Source organism: Podarcis pityusensis (assembly GCF_964106645.2).
Source record: "Podarcis pityusensis genome assembly, chromosome: 10".
Taxonomy (NCBI): domain Eukaryota; kingdom Metazoa; phylum Chordata; class Lepidosauria; order Squamata; family Lacertidae; genus Podarcis; species Podarcis pityusensis.
This window is the reverse complement of record NC_138035.1, coordinates 31,869,538-31,888,368: the sequence shown is the minus strand read 5'-3', so window position 1 is coordinate 31,888,368 and position 18,831 is coordinate 31,869,538. Positions and strand designations below refer to the sequence as shown.

Genomic DNA, 18,831 nt, shown 5'->3' with positions numbered 1-18,831 from the left:
AGCCACACTTTAACTTTTCATGGTCGGAATTTGGGGGAAAGTGAGGCTCATATTCAGACCAATACGGTAATCTGAAGTAGTTGCTTTGGTTTAGAGATACACCAGGATTACTGCCATTTTCCAATTCCTAACCACATAACCCTCCAACAGAATTATTATTGTGCTATTTTCAATAATCTGACCAGGCAGATAAAAGCATTAACATGGAGTAAGTATATTAGACTTTGTTATATCGGAATGGTAATTATCATCAAACACACGTAAGATCCACAGCAGAAGAATAGAGTGCCTACATCAGAGATGGGGAATCTGTGATCCTCCAGATACTGCTAGACTACAACTCCCATCATCACTGACTGTTAGTCATCAGCTGGGGCTGATGGGAGTCTAACTGACATCTGGAGGGCCAGAGATTCCCACCCCTACACTACATGCTTCTTGACCATTTAATGACGCAAACAACCTAGTCCACTCTGATGAATACTGACATTTTACCTTGCCTCTGTTATCTACCTTACAAGGGACCAGGGAGCTTCAATTAGTGACTAATTACCTTGTGTTAGGTTGACAAAGGGGGGGGGGGTCCTCCATTGCTTCCTTGCCTACCATGCCATCTTTGCCCAAGATATAGTACTAATCCAATCAGGTGTGTAAAAATTTCCTCTATTACCATGCTAGAGCTGAAATAAACACCAGACATGGGCGCAGCACCATACCCTCATTCAGAAACCTATTTTTTTTTTATCTAAAAGTACATAAAATTGTTACAGAAATGGCAACTGGCAAGTACTCACTAGGTTTTATGGCATTTGGTGCAGTGGAGGGTCCATTTCCCCAACCTGTAGAAGCCCCTGTATCATCAGCTTCACCCCATCCAGGGCTGGTTTCATTTGGTTCACCCCAAGCAGCTGTACCATTATCTGGAGCAGGAGGTGTGCTTTTGTTCCAGACTTCATATAGAAAGAGTTTTCATTATGCACTTTTAATGAATTGAAGTTGCTTTCTGACATTTAGCACAGCATCAACTGAGAAAAATCTACATATTTCTATACTGCTGACCCCATTCTGTCATACTTTAGTGTTTGTTCTGACTCTTACACCACATGATTCTTAGTGTAAAAGAAAAACACACAAACAGTGTGATAATGTAATATTATTGTACTAAAATGAGAGTCTGATCCTATCCGCAAAACAAGCTCTGTCAATAATTAGATGTTCTATATGCTAAGGCAAAGACTTTAAGCAAATGTTTTAAAAATATACCTGAATGAGGTCAGAAAAATGGTAATATAAGAGGAAAATCATGTTACATTGCAATGTAACAAACTGTATATGCAGACACCTGCAGTTTGCTAGAAAAACCAAGGGTCTGCAATAGTTGAAAGTAAGAGAAACTGGGTGAGGGGAGGTGACTGGCAAGGAAGGATAAGCACTCCCTTTTTTCGATGCACATCACCCTTCCCAACACAGAAGGGGGCCTGGGTGCTTTGCTGCACCTAACTGCAGTTGAACATTCAACAAAAAAATGGCTTTTTACATAATGCTGCTGAATTACATTGTCACTTCTAGGGAAAGCAAAGTAATTCAAGAAAAATTGGATAATTTGAATCATTAACTAATCCTATTTGTTACTTTAAAACAGAGGTAGGGAATATGTTTGCCTTGGCAGGCCAAATCTTGATCTCCCCCAATTCCAACTTTGACAGGTAAGCAAGACCATCCACCGGTAAATCATCTGATGTCATAACCAGGTTGAATGTTTTGGAAGTGCTATGTGAAGAGTTTTGCAATTTCTGTGTTCAGTGCTTCCCAAGCACTTTGCAACAGCCCCCTCTGACAAAGTCCCATAATTATCTGCCCCACTGGTGGGGTAGTTGGGTATGGCTTGGATAAAACATCCTGGTGGGCCAAATGGAGAGATAGGGCAAGTCAAATTTGGCTTTCGGGCCAAAGATACCCTACCCCTACTGTAAATTAACAGCAGGCCCAATGCTGCCTGTAGATGAAGCTATATATTTCTACTGAAGAAACAAGGATGCAAACTGACTCACAAAAACCACCATTACTGGTAATGATGCATCTTGAGAGACAAGTCCCCTTACCCACAATCCAAAGATAATAGTGTACAGCAACAGACTGCATATACCAGTCAGCTTTGAAAGCACCAATCACCAGCTGGATAAGAGAGCTGAATTCAATACCCACAGACCCTTCACCACCATTCCCCAAGACAGTGATCAGGATGAGGCCCCAATTCAGCACTAAAATAGTACATGTGGTCCTGGAGGTTAAACAATGGGATCCAGCTATGGGAATCATGCACAAAGTTCCTGGTTCAGCAGGAAATACACATATACAGGTTGAGTCTTTTAAAAGAGGCTCCGTGGAACTTGTGTACTCTGTATCCACAGGTCCTCTTTTAAAGGACTCACCCTGTAGAAGCCTTCTACTGTTCCCAGATCCCCTTGATAGTAACAAGTTGGTGTCTTAATTCAAAATTTTAGTGACAGTAAGCTGGTAGCTTGCAAAAACACCCTTTTACGGCATAGCTTCAGCAGGTGTATTTGCACATATACACATACATTCAGCTTAAGTAATAGGATCAAGACTGCACATAGATGGGATCCTTGTGGTGACATACAGATGAAGTTTCAAGCACCACTGGCTGCAGATTGTTCTGTGTTAACCCCCTTTCACAAGTTAAACACATTGGGGCTCCCCTCTCCCAGTTCCCTGACACAGCAAACAGCCTTACTTGTGAACAGTGAACATTTCACATGAAGCCATAATTAAACAGACACCTCTTTGATATATGAAGTCGTGTCTCCAAAATTTCAAATGACACAGACCTAGCTACAGAATGCAGGTACCCTCTCACCATATTTAGAACTGCATTTACTAGTTTGCATTACAATGAAGAAGGTAAATAAAAGGAATACCTGAGGGTGCTACTTTGCTGGGCCTTGGAGTTGGCAGATTCTGTTCTCGTGAAGCTTGTCCACCTTGTGAGTTCTTGTCCCACAGGTTCACATTCTTGTAGTTGTAACTGCTGGGATCTCCCCACGCTGAGGTGCCATCATCAATATCCATTTTTCGACTAATTGATTGGGGGGATGGTTCTTCCCAGCCACTGGGTTCCTCATCCTTTGAGGCAGTTGGCTGTGGCCCACTGTTCCAGTTAGGATTGGGTGACCTCCCATTTCCTGGAGGCTGTGGTGGTGGTGGGCCCCAGGAGCCAGGTGCTTCTGACTGCGGATGGTGTTGCTGTTGCTGATTATTCCAGGAATTGGCTTGTCTACCAGAATCATTCCATGCTGGAGTTCTTTTATTATTATCCCACCCTCCTTTTGAGGAACAGTTTGTATTTGCACCATTACCCCAAGTCCCAATCTCATTTTGACCAGCTTCACCCCAGCCTGACATCGACTTGTTTCCTGAACTTTCCCAGTTACTATTTTTTGTTTGGTCAACTTCCTCTCCCCAGCCATTCTTTCCAGAAGACCACCCTTGATTAGGTGGTCGTCCATTCCACCCTGGGTCTTTGTTGGAATTCTCATTCCAAGATGTTGTCACCTTTTCTTCTTGTCTTCCTCCTCCCCAATTAGAACAATTGTTCTTGAAATCATTCCATCCTCCAGTGTTTTTGGGCTCTTTCCACTCTGTCGGAGTAGAGAGTTCACCCCATCCAGACTTGATTTGATTGCTTTGGCTGGGTGCATCTCCCCAGCCCCCTGAGCTCTTTGTCTGAATGGCAGAACTCTCCCACCCCTCAGTTCCTTTATCAGTCTTTCCCTCTGCCCTTGGCATCTCTTCTATGTCCCAAACAGTATCTTGCTTGATTTGAGTTTGACCCCAGCCAGTATTTGAAAGCACTCGGGGATCCAAATCAGTCCTGCTCAACAAAGTTTGCAAGACTGCTTGGCAATCAGGATGTGTAGGCCTATATGATCGACGTCCAGAATTGTGACTGTCACTACTTCCTGCTTTATGGTTGCTTCCAGTGCTTTGACCTCCAACCTCACTTCCTGTAGAGCTGGAAGATCTACCCCAACAGGGAGCCTGGGAATTGCCTTGGTTTTCAGGAAGGGGGTGGCCCTTTTGATTGTCCCATGCTCCAGTGCTAGAATTTGGTTGGTTTGGACCACTCCATTCTCCAATCTTCAATTCATCAGACCCAGACGGCTGTTTCCATTCTCCCTGAGACACCCCTGATGTCATTTTGTTCCCTTCACTCCATTTGTTTTCACTAGAGTGTTGAGGGCCAATGGTCCAAGACCCATCACCCGTAGACCTGTTACTGTTATCCCAAGAATCATTTCGTGACCCATTCGATTTTTGAACAGAAGCTCCCTTCCACGAGTCCTCCCTATCCTTTCCATTGTTCCCATGATTTCCAGAATTGCTTTGACCAGAGACACTGTCCATTCCAGAAGGCCCCCTAACTGTACCCCAAGACCCAACACTCCCAGTCTTTCTCTCTCCAGTGCTTTGTGAAGGGGCATCAGTGTTCCTGGAGGGGTTCCCAAAGCCCATTTCAAAGGACATTCCCTTATTCTCCATTGGGTTTGGTGAACTTAAGTTCAAGGAGTTAGTGTTTCCATTTTTTGGTCCATCAGTGTTGTGAATTTGAGCCTGTTCTCTGCCAGAGACAAAGTTAACACCCGCATTTTCCATCTTTGACTGCTGTTCCCTAGATGTCTGACCTGCTGTACTAATCTGTGCATTGGAGCCACCATTATCAGATTCTGAAGTCCCTTTCCTTGAATTGCCCTCCTGAATTAGTGCTGGCCAAGCAGATGGGTTGCTATTTGGGTTGAAATTGCTGAAGCCAGAACTGGGGCCAATTCTGTCCTGCCCACTCAAGTTCCTCCAGCTTGCTAGACCACTATTACTCTCTGCTGCAGGATTGGAAGATTGAACAGATTTAGCTTTAGGGTCAGATTTCCAGGCCCCAAGATTACATTCGTTACCAGAGCTTCCAGACTGGCACTGGTTTTTTCCTTTTCCTTTGTTACTAGTGGTGCTTCCTGGCAGAGTGCTCTTCTCCAAGCCAGGGTTCGAGGCACTGTTGTTGTCTGTGGTGTTCTCGGAAGAAGACTCAGTATCTTTGCTGGCAATACAAGGCCACTCTTCCATGTCAGACCTGTCTACAATCACCGCGTCCCAGACGTGAGTTGGGTTGGCATTGGTGCTGTTGGAGGAGGCTCCAGGACCCCAAGTGGAATTTGCATAATTTGAAGAAGCACCACCTCCAGTTGTTGAATCTAAAAGAATGAAACTTATTCACAATTATACATAAACACATGGAGAATGATAAACAGCACATACCAGTTATTTGCATTATTCTGAATTTTAAAGTATTTACAAGCCATCATTTATGACATTCACAATCACAAAATCTATGGTGCCCACTAACTGAGATGACTTTTTAAAAGAATTTAACAAATTCATAGCCTAAATGGCACCTGGATGTTCAGAGGCAGTATGGCTTTGAATTCCAATCGATACCAATTGTACCAATTAACTTTCAAGGTTAGCTTGTGAGAGAGGTGCAAATTAGATGAAAAAACAAAATAACAGTACTTGTTTAGAGTTCCCCAAAGATAACATCTTTTGCAGATAAAAATAATAATCCTTAAAACATTTACATTCGGTTACCCTTAAACACACTGAGGATCTGTTCACTTGGTACCTTCTGGGGAGAAATTTTAGCCCATCTCAAGGTAAAAGGGCAATGAAAAATCAGGTTTACCATAGATATCTGAAAGCAGTATAATAACTGCCTTCTAGAACCAATATCTATCTCATCCAGCTTTCTGTGTCTGAAGAATTAGCTAGTTATCTTTGGGAAGCAAAGGGCAAACATGCTGCTCTTTCCTTGTTTATTCCTAGTATCCAATATTTAATGTGGAAGAGTGCATCTTATTATTTTAAAAGTCATGTGCATTTCTGAAAAAACTGCTTCTGCTTCTACTTGGGGGCCGTTTGTGATTTATATGACTAAACAACGTAATGGTTGACACAGTGCCACTACATTTATTTGGCAACATTCATGAATATTTGGTATGCTTGGTAAAAATACGGAAGATATATTTATATAATTCATTCTTTTAGACTTTCTATTATTATTTTCTTATCTTGTAATTTTATTCTTCCTGTTTTTATGACTGTTTTTAAGTACAGATAGGATGAACCTTCAGAATCAGCAGCTTGCTGCAATCTGCACTTTGGAACTTTCTTCTTTATTAGTGCCACTTACTTTTAAGGAAAGGGCTAGTGCTGTGATGTTTTTATTGTATGTGATCTTTAATGTGTAAATATTTTAATTCTACTAATGCTTTTTAAACAAAATATTATAAAAAGATATTTAAGGCAGACTGTGAACATGTTTTTCTTTTTGCTATCATGGCTACCACCTGTTGAGACCTGACCACCATGAACCTAGCATCTTGTAGTTGTGAATTCCATGCTAATTAACTGCAATGTGCTATTTTGAAGTACCTCCTTTTGTCAGACCTAAATGTTCTGGTAACCAATTTTAATCAGGAGAAGCAAACTTCCATTATAATTAAAGAAAAATTACTTTATACATATTTGTCACCGTTCATCGTTTTGTAAAAAAATGTAACATTCGCCTTCATTAGACTCCAAATTCATTAGACTATCCACATATAAGGAAGGTGCCCAGAGTTTAAGGATTTTAATTTCCCTTTTTCTATTCCTACAACATCACTTTTTAAGATGGGCTACCTCCCTATCTACCCAATCAAAAACTGTCTTGAAACAATTCAGGAGGATGTTGTTGGCACCCGGCTGTCTCAACAGACAATGGAGTGTGCCTCTGGGGGTTATCAGCACTGAAGTGACCTCCCCGGGGCGCAAGCCTGGGCAGTGTGTATGGAGGTCCTGGGCTGCCCAGACAACAATACCCCCCACCCTCAGCCTTGCTGATGTGGTCTAAAGGAAAGCAGAGCAATACATTTGGCACCAGCTTGGCTGCAGGAGTTGCCAGGAGGCTTACCATCCAACAGTCTTAGGAACTCCACTCTGGATTTGTGTAGGGTTTACTCCTTAGCCTTTTCTTGAAGATATTTGGCAAGAAAATAGAGGGTTAGGATCACATAATGTCGAACTCAAACCCAAGGGGAAATAACAAAAGCTTTCCTACCTGTTGCAGTCCCACTGTCACATGGCAGCAGCACTCCTGTTGTTACTAGTTGTGCGTTGTTTGGATTTACTCCAGGTGCTGGAGAAGGAGGTGGCCCTACTCCACTCCCAAGGAGCATACAAGATGGCGGAGGGGGCTGCCCACGTTTCAGTAACACTTTGTGGTCCTGCTGGCAACGGAATCGCGGCGGCACCTCCCGAGGCATGTAGCGGGCGGCGCTTGGCGGTTGACCGTTCGGCACTGCCACCCTTTTGGCATTGTTGCCACCATTGACTGGTGGCGATGGAGAGCTGCCAATTGGGCTGGCGGTCACTGGTTGGCTTAAACTTGGTTTCGTCGCTTCGGGCACTACAACAAAATATGTAAATAGGTGTTCTGAATTGTTTTGCAAGCTGAACAATATGAAAGGCTATATTTAAAATTATTTATAAAAAAACATTTTTAGTATTAAAATATATTTCATGCCCTGATCCTATGAAGCTAATAAGGGTAGAAGAACTTTGTTTTAAGAACAAATGATCTGCTCAAAGACCAAAAAAACTTATTGTAAATTTTAGAAAAATTAAAAGTCTTTTACCTTTGGTTTTTTGATCTGTGACCTGTAAGTGAAATGAGAAGAATAAATAAAAATAGCCTTATTAACATTAACTAAGTTAAGCCTGTGTTAAAGGTAAGCTTGTGTTACATTTAGGCATATTTGTATATGCCTAAACGTAACCTGTTTAGGCATATACAAATATTAAAATGGTCAAACAACTTGTCTTTTTCAGTATTTATACATTTTGTTTAGCAAAAGATTCTTCCTCCTTTTCAAATATCTAGGCATTTCTTTCATTTTGCAAGCAAGCAGATAAAAGAAAACTGATACTAATGTATGTACTAGAACCCAGATAACAGGAATATTTGACACAAGATAGGCAAGAAAATTTACTTTGTCTAACAACTGAAGTGTTTGCTCAACAGGACTGTAAGAAATGGCTAAGGGTAAAAGTAAAGGACCCCTGGATGGTTAAGTCCAGTCAAAGGCAACTATGGAGTGTGGCGCTCATCTCACTTCAGGCCGAGGAAGCGGGTGTTTGTCCACAGACAGCTTTCCGGGTCATGTGGCCATCATTACTAAACCGCTTCTGGTGCAATGGAACACAGTGACGGAAGCCAGGGCACACGGAAACACCATTTACCTCCTTCCACAGCAGTACCTATTTATCTACTTGCACTGGTGTGCTTTTGAACTGCTAGGTTGGCAGAAGCTGGGACAAAGCTCACCCCAACACACGGATTCGAAGAGCCAACTTCCCAATTGGCAAGTCCAAGAGACTCAGTGGTTTAGATCACAGCGCCACCCACCTCGCCCGTTCTAAGAAACAGAGCATCTTAAAGCACAAGCCTATTTTCTTCCCAGTAATAGATTATCTGAAGAACCACTGCTTTAACAAATTTCAAGTAAGTAAACATGAGCAAGGATACAGATTCTTATACAAGGCAACGTAACACCTGAAGGGGCTACCTCAATGCAGCATATACGCCACGGCTTTCCAACACTGAATAGTCACAAGTGAAAAATTCTAGCACTATTAGATTTCCAACAACTCAACAAATGTTTCAGGGACAAACTGTGCTGAAAGTCTGACTAGGGTAAACACAATGCCACTAAAAGCTTTTCAGTAAGTCAAACCAATGTGAATAAAATGCTTAGAAAACAAGACTCTGAATACAATTATTCAAGATTTCTACGACTAGGAAGTTTCCTTAAACTCTGTGTTATTATAAACTTCGAACCTTTTGGTAAAGAACACTTTACACAACAATGGGGGGAAAATAAATAGTTGAGTTTTAACTATCTCTTCTTAAAATAATTGTGGTTGGTGCAGTGTTGCAGTATAGTACAATGTGAGTTTATTGTTTGCACCAACCTAGCCAAATCTCTCTTGTAAAATAAACACACATGCAAACAGTGGCGGAGCTTCATGCTCCGGCACTGGGGGCGGAGAGCAGGTGGGGGAGTGGTTGGTGCACGTCCCGGGAGGCATGATGTGCCGCCTGCGGCGGCGTGGTGCCCAGCGCGTGCGTGCGGGGGGGGGGAGCCGCAATGGCACCCCACCAGGATCAGGCTGCCTGGGGCAGTGCGTTCCCCCCGCACCCCTCTTCCTCCGCCAGTGCATGCATGCATGCAAAACACCTCTTTTCCCATGTCCATCATTCCAACTGAGAAAAACACAGTATAATTCACCTTATTATTTGATACAGGACTGCCCACAAACAACTCTGCCTGATTTACGTTAGTAATGGGGCTTAAAAGAGTTAGCAAAAGATTACGGCTATAGGACCCCGTTTTTTAACGAGTGCTTCCTGTTTATTTACCATTCAAGAAGCAGGCCCTAAAAGGCTGCAAGCAGACATGAGCTCCAAATCCAGAAATAAAAACGCTTTGAGAGGCCAATTTTAGCACAAGTATTGAAGAGAACACACAGGTTCTAGTCATCGCTCCTCAAATAGCTCAAGACGAAGGCTCCTCCCCTCTGGTGGGTTATGCAGGATGCTTTAAGATGCTTCCTGGAGGAGGAACCACCCTGATCTCCCCAGACTGGCCCTGTCTCACAAGTGAACGATCGTGGTTCTCCTGAGCTCACATAGTGCTCAGTTTTGGCAGATGCATAAATTTGTATTTTACTTTTGCTTTTATTTTATTTATTTTTACTGGAAACCCATTCACACCTTTGCGCTGCCCCAACTCCAACCCACCAACTGTGTTTGCTTAACAGGAAAGTGGGGGTGGGGGTGGGAAGGCCTCAGTCAAGACAGGGCATAAGGGGCCAAGCAGTCAAAAGAAAAGCTCAGAGAGCGGTGGGAAGAAATTGTGCAGCAGTAACTGGTGTGTGCCTGCCCTAGACGCTGGCACGGTGTTGTTGTTGTTGTTTTAATTTAACAGAGTCACAGGAGAGTGGTTGGGGCAGAGTGTGCCAATCCGTCTGAGAAGCCAACACATTTTCCTCTCCAATACTGGGAGAAATTGTCCAAAAGAGGATGCAGGCAAGCAGCACCCTCCCTGCACTTTCCTACCCAAGGCAGGAGGGACTGCAAGCTCACATTACAATGGCTGTAAGGGGCATCTACTCACTCACTCAGGAGGACTTCAGAACAAAGGGAGACCCCAGACAAGAGTAGGCGCTGCTAAGTTTGATCCTGTGGCCATGTTCTTACCAGGCGAGTATGATTTGTCCAGATTCTTAACCTGGGTTGGTGGCATAGTGGCTCAGGAAGCACAAGGGGCAAGCCCCCCCCCCCACTACTGAGTTAAGACTCTCACTACTGTCCTGTCCGTCCCCCTGTCAATCCCATGGGTTTTTGGTTTAAAAAGGGGGGGGGAGACTAAGGGGGGACATGACTGTCATTCATAAAATTATTAACTAGACAGTGAAAAATGGAAAGAATGTCATCTTTCTTATAACACTAATTTTGGGAGGTCACTTACCAGTGACTGGAAATAGATTATGGGCAGACAATAAGAAGGGCTTTACACAAAGTACAGGTTACATGGAATTCACTGTCATAATACGTAGAGATGGCCAGTGGCTTAGATGTCTTTATGCATTTGTCTAATCCCTTTCTAGAGGAAAATTATAATGGAAGTTATCAGTCACTATAGTTAAATAGCATCTCCAAGCTCAGAGGCAGCATGACCCTGAAAATCAGTTTTTTTGGGGGGGGGGGGTGAAGGAGGGAAGCCTGTATTTAAGTTGATCAAATGGTGTAGTGTGTACTGTTAAGGAATACTGTTATAGAATACTGTTAAGGACTGTTGAGGAAAGGTGGTGAGAAGGGGTGTTTTGAAGCTGTTTGATTATTATTTGAAAATAAAGATAAGCAAAGATATTGTGGGAAAGCTTTTATTCCATCGCCCCAGTAGCTGCGCAAACTCGGTTGGTGAAGAAGATCCAATATAAAGAATCAAGATGCCATTTCCCAAGGCTGACAACAGAATCAGTACCTGTATCCTCTGTGCTGTATTTTCATAGGATTGGGAGTAGGGCTGGGGGGAATGATCCAGTACCACCAAGACACTCAGGAAAGTGACTCACTAAGTTACTGAAAAGTTTCTATTATTTCTATGACTTAAGGTGCCTTTGACAGCTGCCGTAATGGAAGCTCTGATTCCGATCTGTTATCTCTGAAGACTTAAGGTACCACGCGATAAATACGCAATAATGGTTTGAAACTTCTATAGCCCATTTTCAACACTGCATACATGGAGTACTGTACCTATGGACCAGCAAGCTAACATCTGTAAAGAGCCACAGTATAAAGCACTGATGTAGAAGGCCAGTGAGCAGCAAAAAAGGTGGTTTGTTATTACACTATTAATGGGAACACCTTGCCCCGCCTGTGCCTCCAGGTGACAGTGCTTAGAAATCACCTCCTGTCTCTGCAGTCATCTCAAAGAGAATGGGTTGGTGCTAAATCGATGTTCTGTCTCTCCTGGCTCATCAAGAAGATCTAGATCAAAAAGATGGGTGGTTTTTCAGGCAGTATTGAATATTCCTGCCTACGTCAAACTTCACATTTAATAGGTCTGAGGAATTAAGAGCTAGTTTTTTGTACAGTAAACCAGAAAGAGCAACATAAAAAGATGTAAAAATGCCATCAATTTTTACTTTAAAGGTCTTTGCTCATCAGAATTTAAGAGGCCCTGTTCAAATATACATCATTAGCCACAACAAATCTTTATGAGTGCTTTTCTAAGGCTGAAGATTCTATTGTTCTGACATATCAGGTCCAGGGGAAGTAGGCCAACAAGAGGAGAAAAAGCCTCAACAATTTTTAGATGCTGCTGCTTGAAGAGATACATCATCTAAGGCCCATTTTGTGTGTGCCCCCTCCAGAAGAGGTCTGGAGGGTAGCAACACAAGAATGGGTCTTTTCTAGGGTGGCTTCCCATTTGTGGAATATGCTCCCCAAGGAAACTCACCTGGCAACTTCATTACAAATCTTTAGGTGCCAGGTGGAAATGTTTCTCTAAAACTAGCCCTCAGGCTGATTAAACATTATATGGCCTTTTAAATGTGTCTTTGGAATTACTGGTTTGTTTGATTTTTATGTATTTTGTGTTCTCATTTTGCATTTTTATGTTATGAAGCATCCTGTGATCTTCAGATGAAGAACCATATACTATACAAATTTAAACAGTAATAGTAATAAATACAGCATGGGAAAGTGACTAGTGTGTTCAAATCCCCACTCATCCATGAAATTCACTAAATTATGTTGTGCCAGCCTAACTTACCTCACAGGGTTAATGTAAGGATAAAATTAAGGCGGGGGGGGGCAGAGTGTGTATGCTGCCTTGAGCTTCTTGGAAGAAAGTGCCCTAGAATCTTTCTGAAACTGCTTATGCAAAGTTAACTTCCATCACGCTAACCTTTTATAGTTATTTGAGACTGCTAACTAGTATACAGATAGAGGTGATCCAGCTGACATTATGAACTTTGACTTTCAAAAGGCTTTTGACAAAGTACTTCACAAATACTTTCATGAACAAGAAGCAAGGTCCTCTTTATGGATCAGTAACTGACAAGAAACATGAAGCAGAAAGATGGAAATGTGGAAAATCGAGTCCTCCAAGAATAAGTACTGAGACATGTGTTATTTAACTTGATCATAGTCTACAGCTAGGGACAAGCAGTGATGTAATCATTTTTACTGGTGATACTAAATTGTTGAAGGTGATTAAAACAAAAAGGATTGTGAAGATCTCCAAAAGTTATCGCCAAACTGGGTGAACGGGCAGTAAAATGGCAAATACATTTCAATGTAAGCGAGTGTAAAATTTCACATGTTTGTTCATGCAGTGTTGGTGACTGATCAGAAACAAGACCTATGGGTCATAATGAAGAATTTGATGAAGCAGCTAACTGTGTGTGCCAGCTGTGAAAATGGTTAATTCTATGCTAGGAATCATCAGAAAAGTGGTTGAAAACTAAAGTGTCAATATCATAATACCATTATTGAAATCTATAGTGTGATGCATTTGGAATACAGTGGTACCTCGGGTTATGAACTTAATTCGTTCTGGAGATCTGTTCTTAACCCGAAACTGTTCTTAACCTGAGGCATGCTTTTGCTAATGGGGCCTCCTGCTGCTGCCGGCGCGCAATGTCCGTTCTCATCTTGGGGCAAAGTTCTCAACCCAAGGTACTACTTCCGGGTTAGCAGAGTTTGTAACCCAAAGTGTTTGTAACCCAAAGCATTTGTAACACGAGGTACCACTGTACTGTGTACCGTTCTGGGTCATTTTACCTCAAAAAGTGTATTATAGAGTTGGAAAGGGTTCAGGAAAGGGCACCTCTACTATAAAGAAAGGTTACAACATTTTGGATTTTTTTGTTTAAAGGTATATAAAGTTATACATGGTGCAGAGAAAGTAGAGAAAAACTCTCTCTCTCTCTCTCATAACACTAGAACTCGTGAACATCCATTGGAGTCAAATGCTGGAAGACTTGGAACAAAAATAAGACAGCACTTGTTCCCAAGTGCATAGTTAAGCCATGGAATCTGCTCCCATAGAAGGCAGTGATGATCACCAACTTGGATGGCTTTAAAAAGATTAGATAAATTCCTGGAGGACACAGCTATAAAAAGCTACTAGCCAAGATGACTATTATGTTCTGTCTCCATTGCTGGTGGCAGCAAACCTCTGACTACCAGTTTTGGGAAGCATAAGGGGGGAGAATGCCATTGGACGCACAGGCATTGAGTTGGCCACTGTGAGAACAGGATGCTGGTCTATATGGGCCACTAGTCTGATCCAGAAGGCTCTTCCTATGTTCTTAAATGTGGGGTACAAGTGTAAAAATTAAAATAATCCCCCCCAACATGGGCTGTAGACAAAACGCTGTTTCTGCATGTGCTTTAATGAAGGCAATGTATGAGTCAATAATCCCAGGACCTCAGCCACAGGAGTTTGGGAACCACTCCAAGCAGTTTCAATTCATGTGCTCAAGTAAGAAAGCTAAGAGAAGCACAAAGGGTCTCGCACTTACCAATGTAAAATACATCTTGGGAACACTTCTCGGATCCATAAATAGATTTATTTAAAGCAATCTTATAATTTGCTACTCACCTGCATGTCTGAGAAAGCAGCAATTGTTGCCAGACAAGCACCCAAGTTATAAACGACACAGAGGAAACCAGCTGCTTTTACAGCTCGATCAACACTGATCTATGTTTAATATGGCATGGCTGAGATGATTGCATGCAAACCTCAAGATAAATCCTCTTCTAGCTTTAAAGGAAAAGGATTCTAACTAGAAAATACAGAAGATGAGCTGAGATGTACATGCAGCATTGCTGGGATGGGTGAGTGAGAATATAGTAGTTGCAGTAATCACAGTGCCTGATGCTCACTGGTCAACTATTATAAATGGATGACCTTACAAAGTATGATCAAACAAATACCTGGCTTACCTTCTGAGTAGATTCCTTCTTTTTCTTATCCTCTTTCTTTCTTCTCTTGTCTTCCATTAACTGTTCTTCCTTTTCTTGCTCCTTCTCTCTGTTAAAAGTTTAAAATTAAAAAGTTATTCCTAAATATATGCTTTATACAAAAAAAAAAAAAAAAAAAAGCCAAATCCTCTGCAATAGAAAAGAGATGCTGGCTACCTCTATACTATGTAAAACACCATATAATACCTAACTTGAAGAGTCGGCCCTCCCATATAAATCAACCAGAAGCCTGTCACTGGAGGGTACGGAGGGTAGCAAAAAGAGAAAGGCTCCGCATTTGTGGGAAATTCTCCCCAGGGAAACACACCTCACACCAACAATGTCTGCTTTCCTGCTTGCTCAGGCTTTCAGTCTTTGAGCATAGTGTAGTATGATTTATATCCATGATATTCTTCTTTCAGTGGGATGGGGTACGATATGTCATTTTTATTCTTGTTAAATAAAAACCTTTATAAATTTTTGTTCTATTGTATTTTATTCTATATATTTGGTTTTAAATTACTGAGAAAGCTATTCAGCATTTTATATATTTGTAAGTTGCTTACAGACATTTTGTAGACTGCATTAAATGAATGCAATAAAAAATCCTGATCATCAATTGCAGGCTGTCCACTTTGGGTCTAAAGTCAAAGTATGATCCAATTTTTGAGTTAGATTCCCACACAAATTATTTAATATACCAGCATAAATCCAAAAAACTGCAAGCAAACTGGAAGGAGAATTTGCAGAGCTTCTGATTTCCTTTAAGCTTACACCTCACCATTACTGATAGTCAAAATACAAACTGATCTTTAAACTTAACAGTTGGTTTTCCTCTTTGCTCAGGCAAAAATTCAAAGGAAAATGCCATATGCATGGTCCTCCACCATGTACACACATACCATCCTTTGGCTGTTAATGCTCTCATAGTAATAATGATCCAAGATCATTCCCATAAACTGGTACTGAGAAGCTACTATTCTACCTCATGACCTTGATATGCAGAATGCCACATGCCCATCATGTCCCCCACACTGCTCTTAATGGAAAGTGGAAAGCCACATGTTTTCCTTTGACCTAATGGCCACAGGGCACACAAATGGCTTGCAATATACATGCATGCAAGGTCATCAGTCTTCTCACCTTCTGTTTTTTCTAACTGTTTTTCTGCATACCCAGATTGTTTTATGGGCATGCAGAAACTACCCACTTCTCTCTGAAAAGGCCTATTTCATTGCCATACTGGTCAGCACTGGGCCATTCACTTCACTATCAGATGACTCATTCGCACAGGCAAACAGACTACTGATGCTGCAGGTACTTAGTGATGAATATGACTGTGTGAACCAACTCCTAAAAGGGAGCTAAAAGATCCTTGTGCATTTCTACTCCATTCTCCCTCCTGTGTTTACTGTGCAAAAACTGAATAACCTCATTTCACTTTTAACCAACAGTAGCTACATAACCAAATTTCCAGATACACTGGTACAACTGAGGCATTAGACCTAAGTAAACAAATAAAACAAATATTCAACTAGCAACATGTGAAAGAAGAACTGCCTCCAATAAGACAATAAACTGTGGAATAAACTGTTTATTGCTTAATTCCCATGATTAATTCCTATAATACAAGTCATTATGTGCATTTTGCTACGATCAACCTTTAGATGAGCAAGGAAGAAGTCTAAAGTCTGAATGTAAGGTTTATGAGCTGAACCCATGGTGACAATTTCTCATGTTACATAAGCACAAAGTAATGTTATGCCATTTCATAGTGCAATATGGTAAAGACCAAATATGTATATATTTGAGAGAAACTATAATGGATTGAAAAATAACCTCCACAAAACAAACAATGTTTCAGCATTAACAACAAAAACAAAATTGTATACTGTAATGGTTTAAAGATAAGATTTTATATAAAAAGCCAATTACTAAGCCTTTTTAAAAGGCAACCACTATAAGTCCTCCAGAGCCAAGAACTACTTAACTTGCTTCTCTCTTGTCAGTCACTTCTCCACGTAGTTTTCACTTATCTCACCTACTGTTGAAGAACACCAACATTATGGAGGGCCAGAATTTATAACTTTAGTGTATTGCACAGGGTTTTTCCTTGGAATTCCTCAACGTCTAAAAAGCTCTCTAACTGCCCCTTTGGGATCTATGTATTACAGCAGGGGCCCTAAAATATAATGGCAAACAAATACTTTTAAAATAGGTCATCTCCCTTTATACTTCCCCAGTTCTTTGTGTTGTAGGGTAAAGAGAGATAGACATGAAATGAACACTACTCTGCGGCTAAAAATTCCCTAAGGTTATGAGAGTTCTGAGATTTGAGAAGCAATCTGAGATGTAACAGAGAGTGTACAAAGGGAAAATTAAGATCCTTCAGAGCTATGTTTAAATCAGGACTGCCAACTAATTTAAAACAATCACTCTAAGAGGCAGAGATTTGTTCACCAACAAGCAATGCTTGTTGTTTCTTGGCAGAAATCCGAAGTAGCATCACAGCAAGGAGTCTGCCTTCTTTATATAGTGTATCTAGAACAACTGATATGGCACTCTTAGTAAAACACAATGCATTTAAAAGCAGTTAACTAATGCAACAATGCTGTCTTGTTTACTCAAATGGCTTGAACATCCATGCTTAGGATAATTATAGATGTTTAAGGGAATGGATATTCACTGTTAGGGGTGTATGTATGAACAAAATTTGTTTCCATAAGATTAAAATAACCATAATTTGAGCAATAAATGATCTGTGAATGTTATAATTCATTTTAAAAAGTAGGACCTGGCAAGTCAGAATTACTTAATGTCTTCAATAGGTAATGCAACATTCCGAATTCTTCAGTAACTTCTTTCCTAACCATAAAACTGTTCCTAACCAAAGTACTGTGTGAACGTATAATCAGAAATGTCTTAATCTAAAATCAATTCCAGACAATATTAAAATGGACTTTTGAGGACTTGTGGAATTTTTAAAATTAACTTTAATTAAAGCATATGCTCCACATTATCCTGCGGTGACAAAAATACTGGTAGCTTCTTGGCTAAAAGGAGGTACATTTACAGCATAATCCAAAATATGTTGTTTACTCAGAACTAAGCATCACTGTGGTGAAATCCTAAGTGCTATGTTTAGGATTGGAACCTTACGTCTTTAAAAAAGAAAAGGAAGAGAGATTTACTTTTATTTTTATTGTGAGCGCAGTGGTGCCTAAAGAGTCAAAAAGAGTACTCACATCCATTTTAAGTATTTTATATAGAACACAATAGTTAAAAATAAAGTACTGAATTTCCATCTACTTAAAACCCTCTGGTTTGTATCCAATGGTACCAGTCAGATGACAAGGTTTCCTTCAGCACAATTGGGAGGGATGCCATTTTTGGCAATCTGTTCCAAAGTGTTGGGGGACTCCAAAGCAGAATACAGGGGTGCAGAGGGGAAGAGGTGAACACTGGTTTCCTCTCATTCTGCTGAATCAATCCTTACCACCAGCTGGGTGACACAATTAGAAAAAAGCCCTTTGTAAATAGTGAAGCCCCGAACAATACACATTTCTAAACATACTTTGTAAGCGGTAGCTCCAGTTTTAATATAAGCTTCATTCTTTTTTCACAAAGTTCACCATGCAGGTATTGTTTAGGCAAGAAAACCCAATAGCATGCAACATACAGATGAGAGATCACCAATCTCTTTGGATCAATGAGTGTATTTGGGATTTTGAGAGAGAGCCCTTGGCATCATGCTCTCTAACTGCTTCACACACACCCCAAAGACAGAAAGAAAATGTGCTAGGGCATGCACATGCCCCTACACACAAACAGACAGACACACACACACACACACACACACACAGCTTTTCCATGAGATAAGGGTAAAAATCAGATCCAGTAGAATAATAGAGTCCCCTAAATTTCCATGACTTTACATAAGAGTTACCCCAGTACCACCATAAAATTAAAGCCAATATTGGATAGACTGAAGATTTAAAATCACTTCCCAGATCCAGTGCTTCCCTCTCATTCTGTTGAATGAAGCTTTACCACCAGCTGAGTGACACAATTAGAAATAGCCTGTAGATCTGAAAGAAAATGGTGTGAACACACCACTCTTCCTTCAGCTCTATGCACTTTTTTAAGGGTGGGGGCAGCATGGCTACCTTATAATGAAGAGGAGG

The 18,831-nt window shown here is 41.1% G+C and overlaps 1 protein-coding gene across 10 annotated transcripts in view; it reads right to left on the bottom strand.

Annotated features, from left to right (window-relative positions):
• Positions 1 to 18,831, bottom strand: part of TNRC6B (trinucleotide repeat containing adaptor 6B) — a 102,025-nt gene that overhangs the window by 40,313 nt on the left and 42,881 nt on the right. For 8 of the 10 annotated variants that reach the window (XM_080971355.1, XM_080971352.1, XM_080971361.1 and 5 more), the window contains 5 exons: positions 14,630 to 14,717; positions 7,746 to 7,767; positions 7,169 to 7,516; positions 2,940 to 5,264; positions 795 to 950 (listed from right to left, as the gene is read on the bottom strand). In XM_080971355.1, coding sequence (XP_080827481.1) covers positions 795 to 950; positions 2,940 to 5,264; positions 7,169 to 7,516; positions 7,746 to 7,767; positions 14,630 to 14,717 — 2,939 coding nt within the window. The remainder of the gene's footprint in view (positions 1 to 794; positions 951 to 2,939; positions 5,265 to 7,168; positions 7,517 to 7,745; positions 7,768 to 14,629; positions 14,718 to 18,831) is intronic. The other 2 variants (XM_080971360.1, XM_080971353.1) reach the window with 1 other exon arrangement.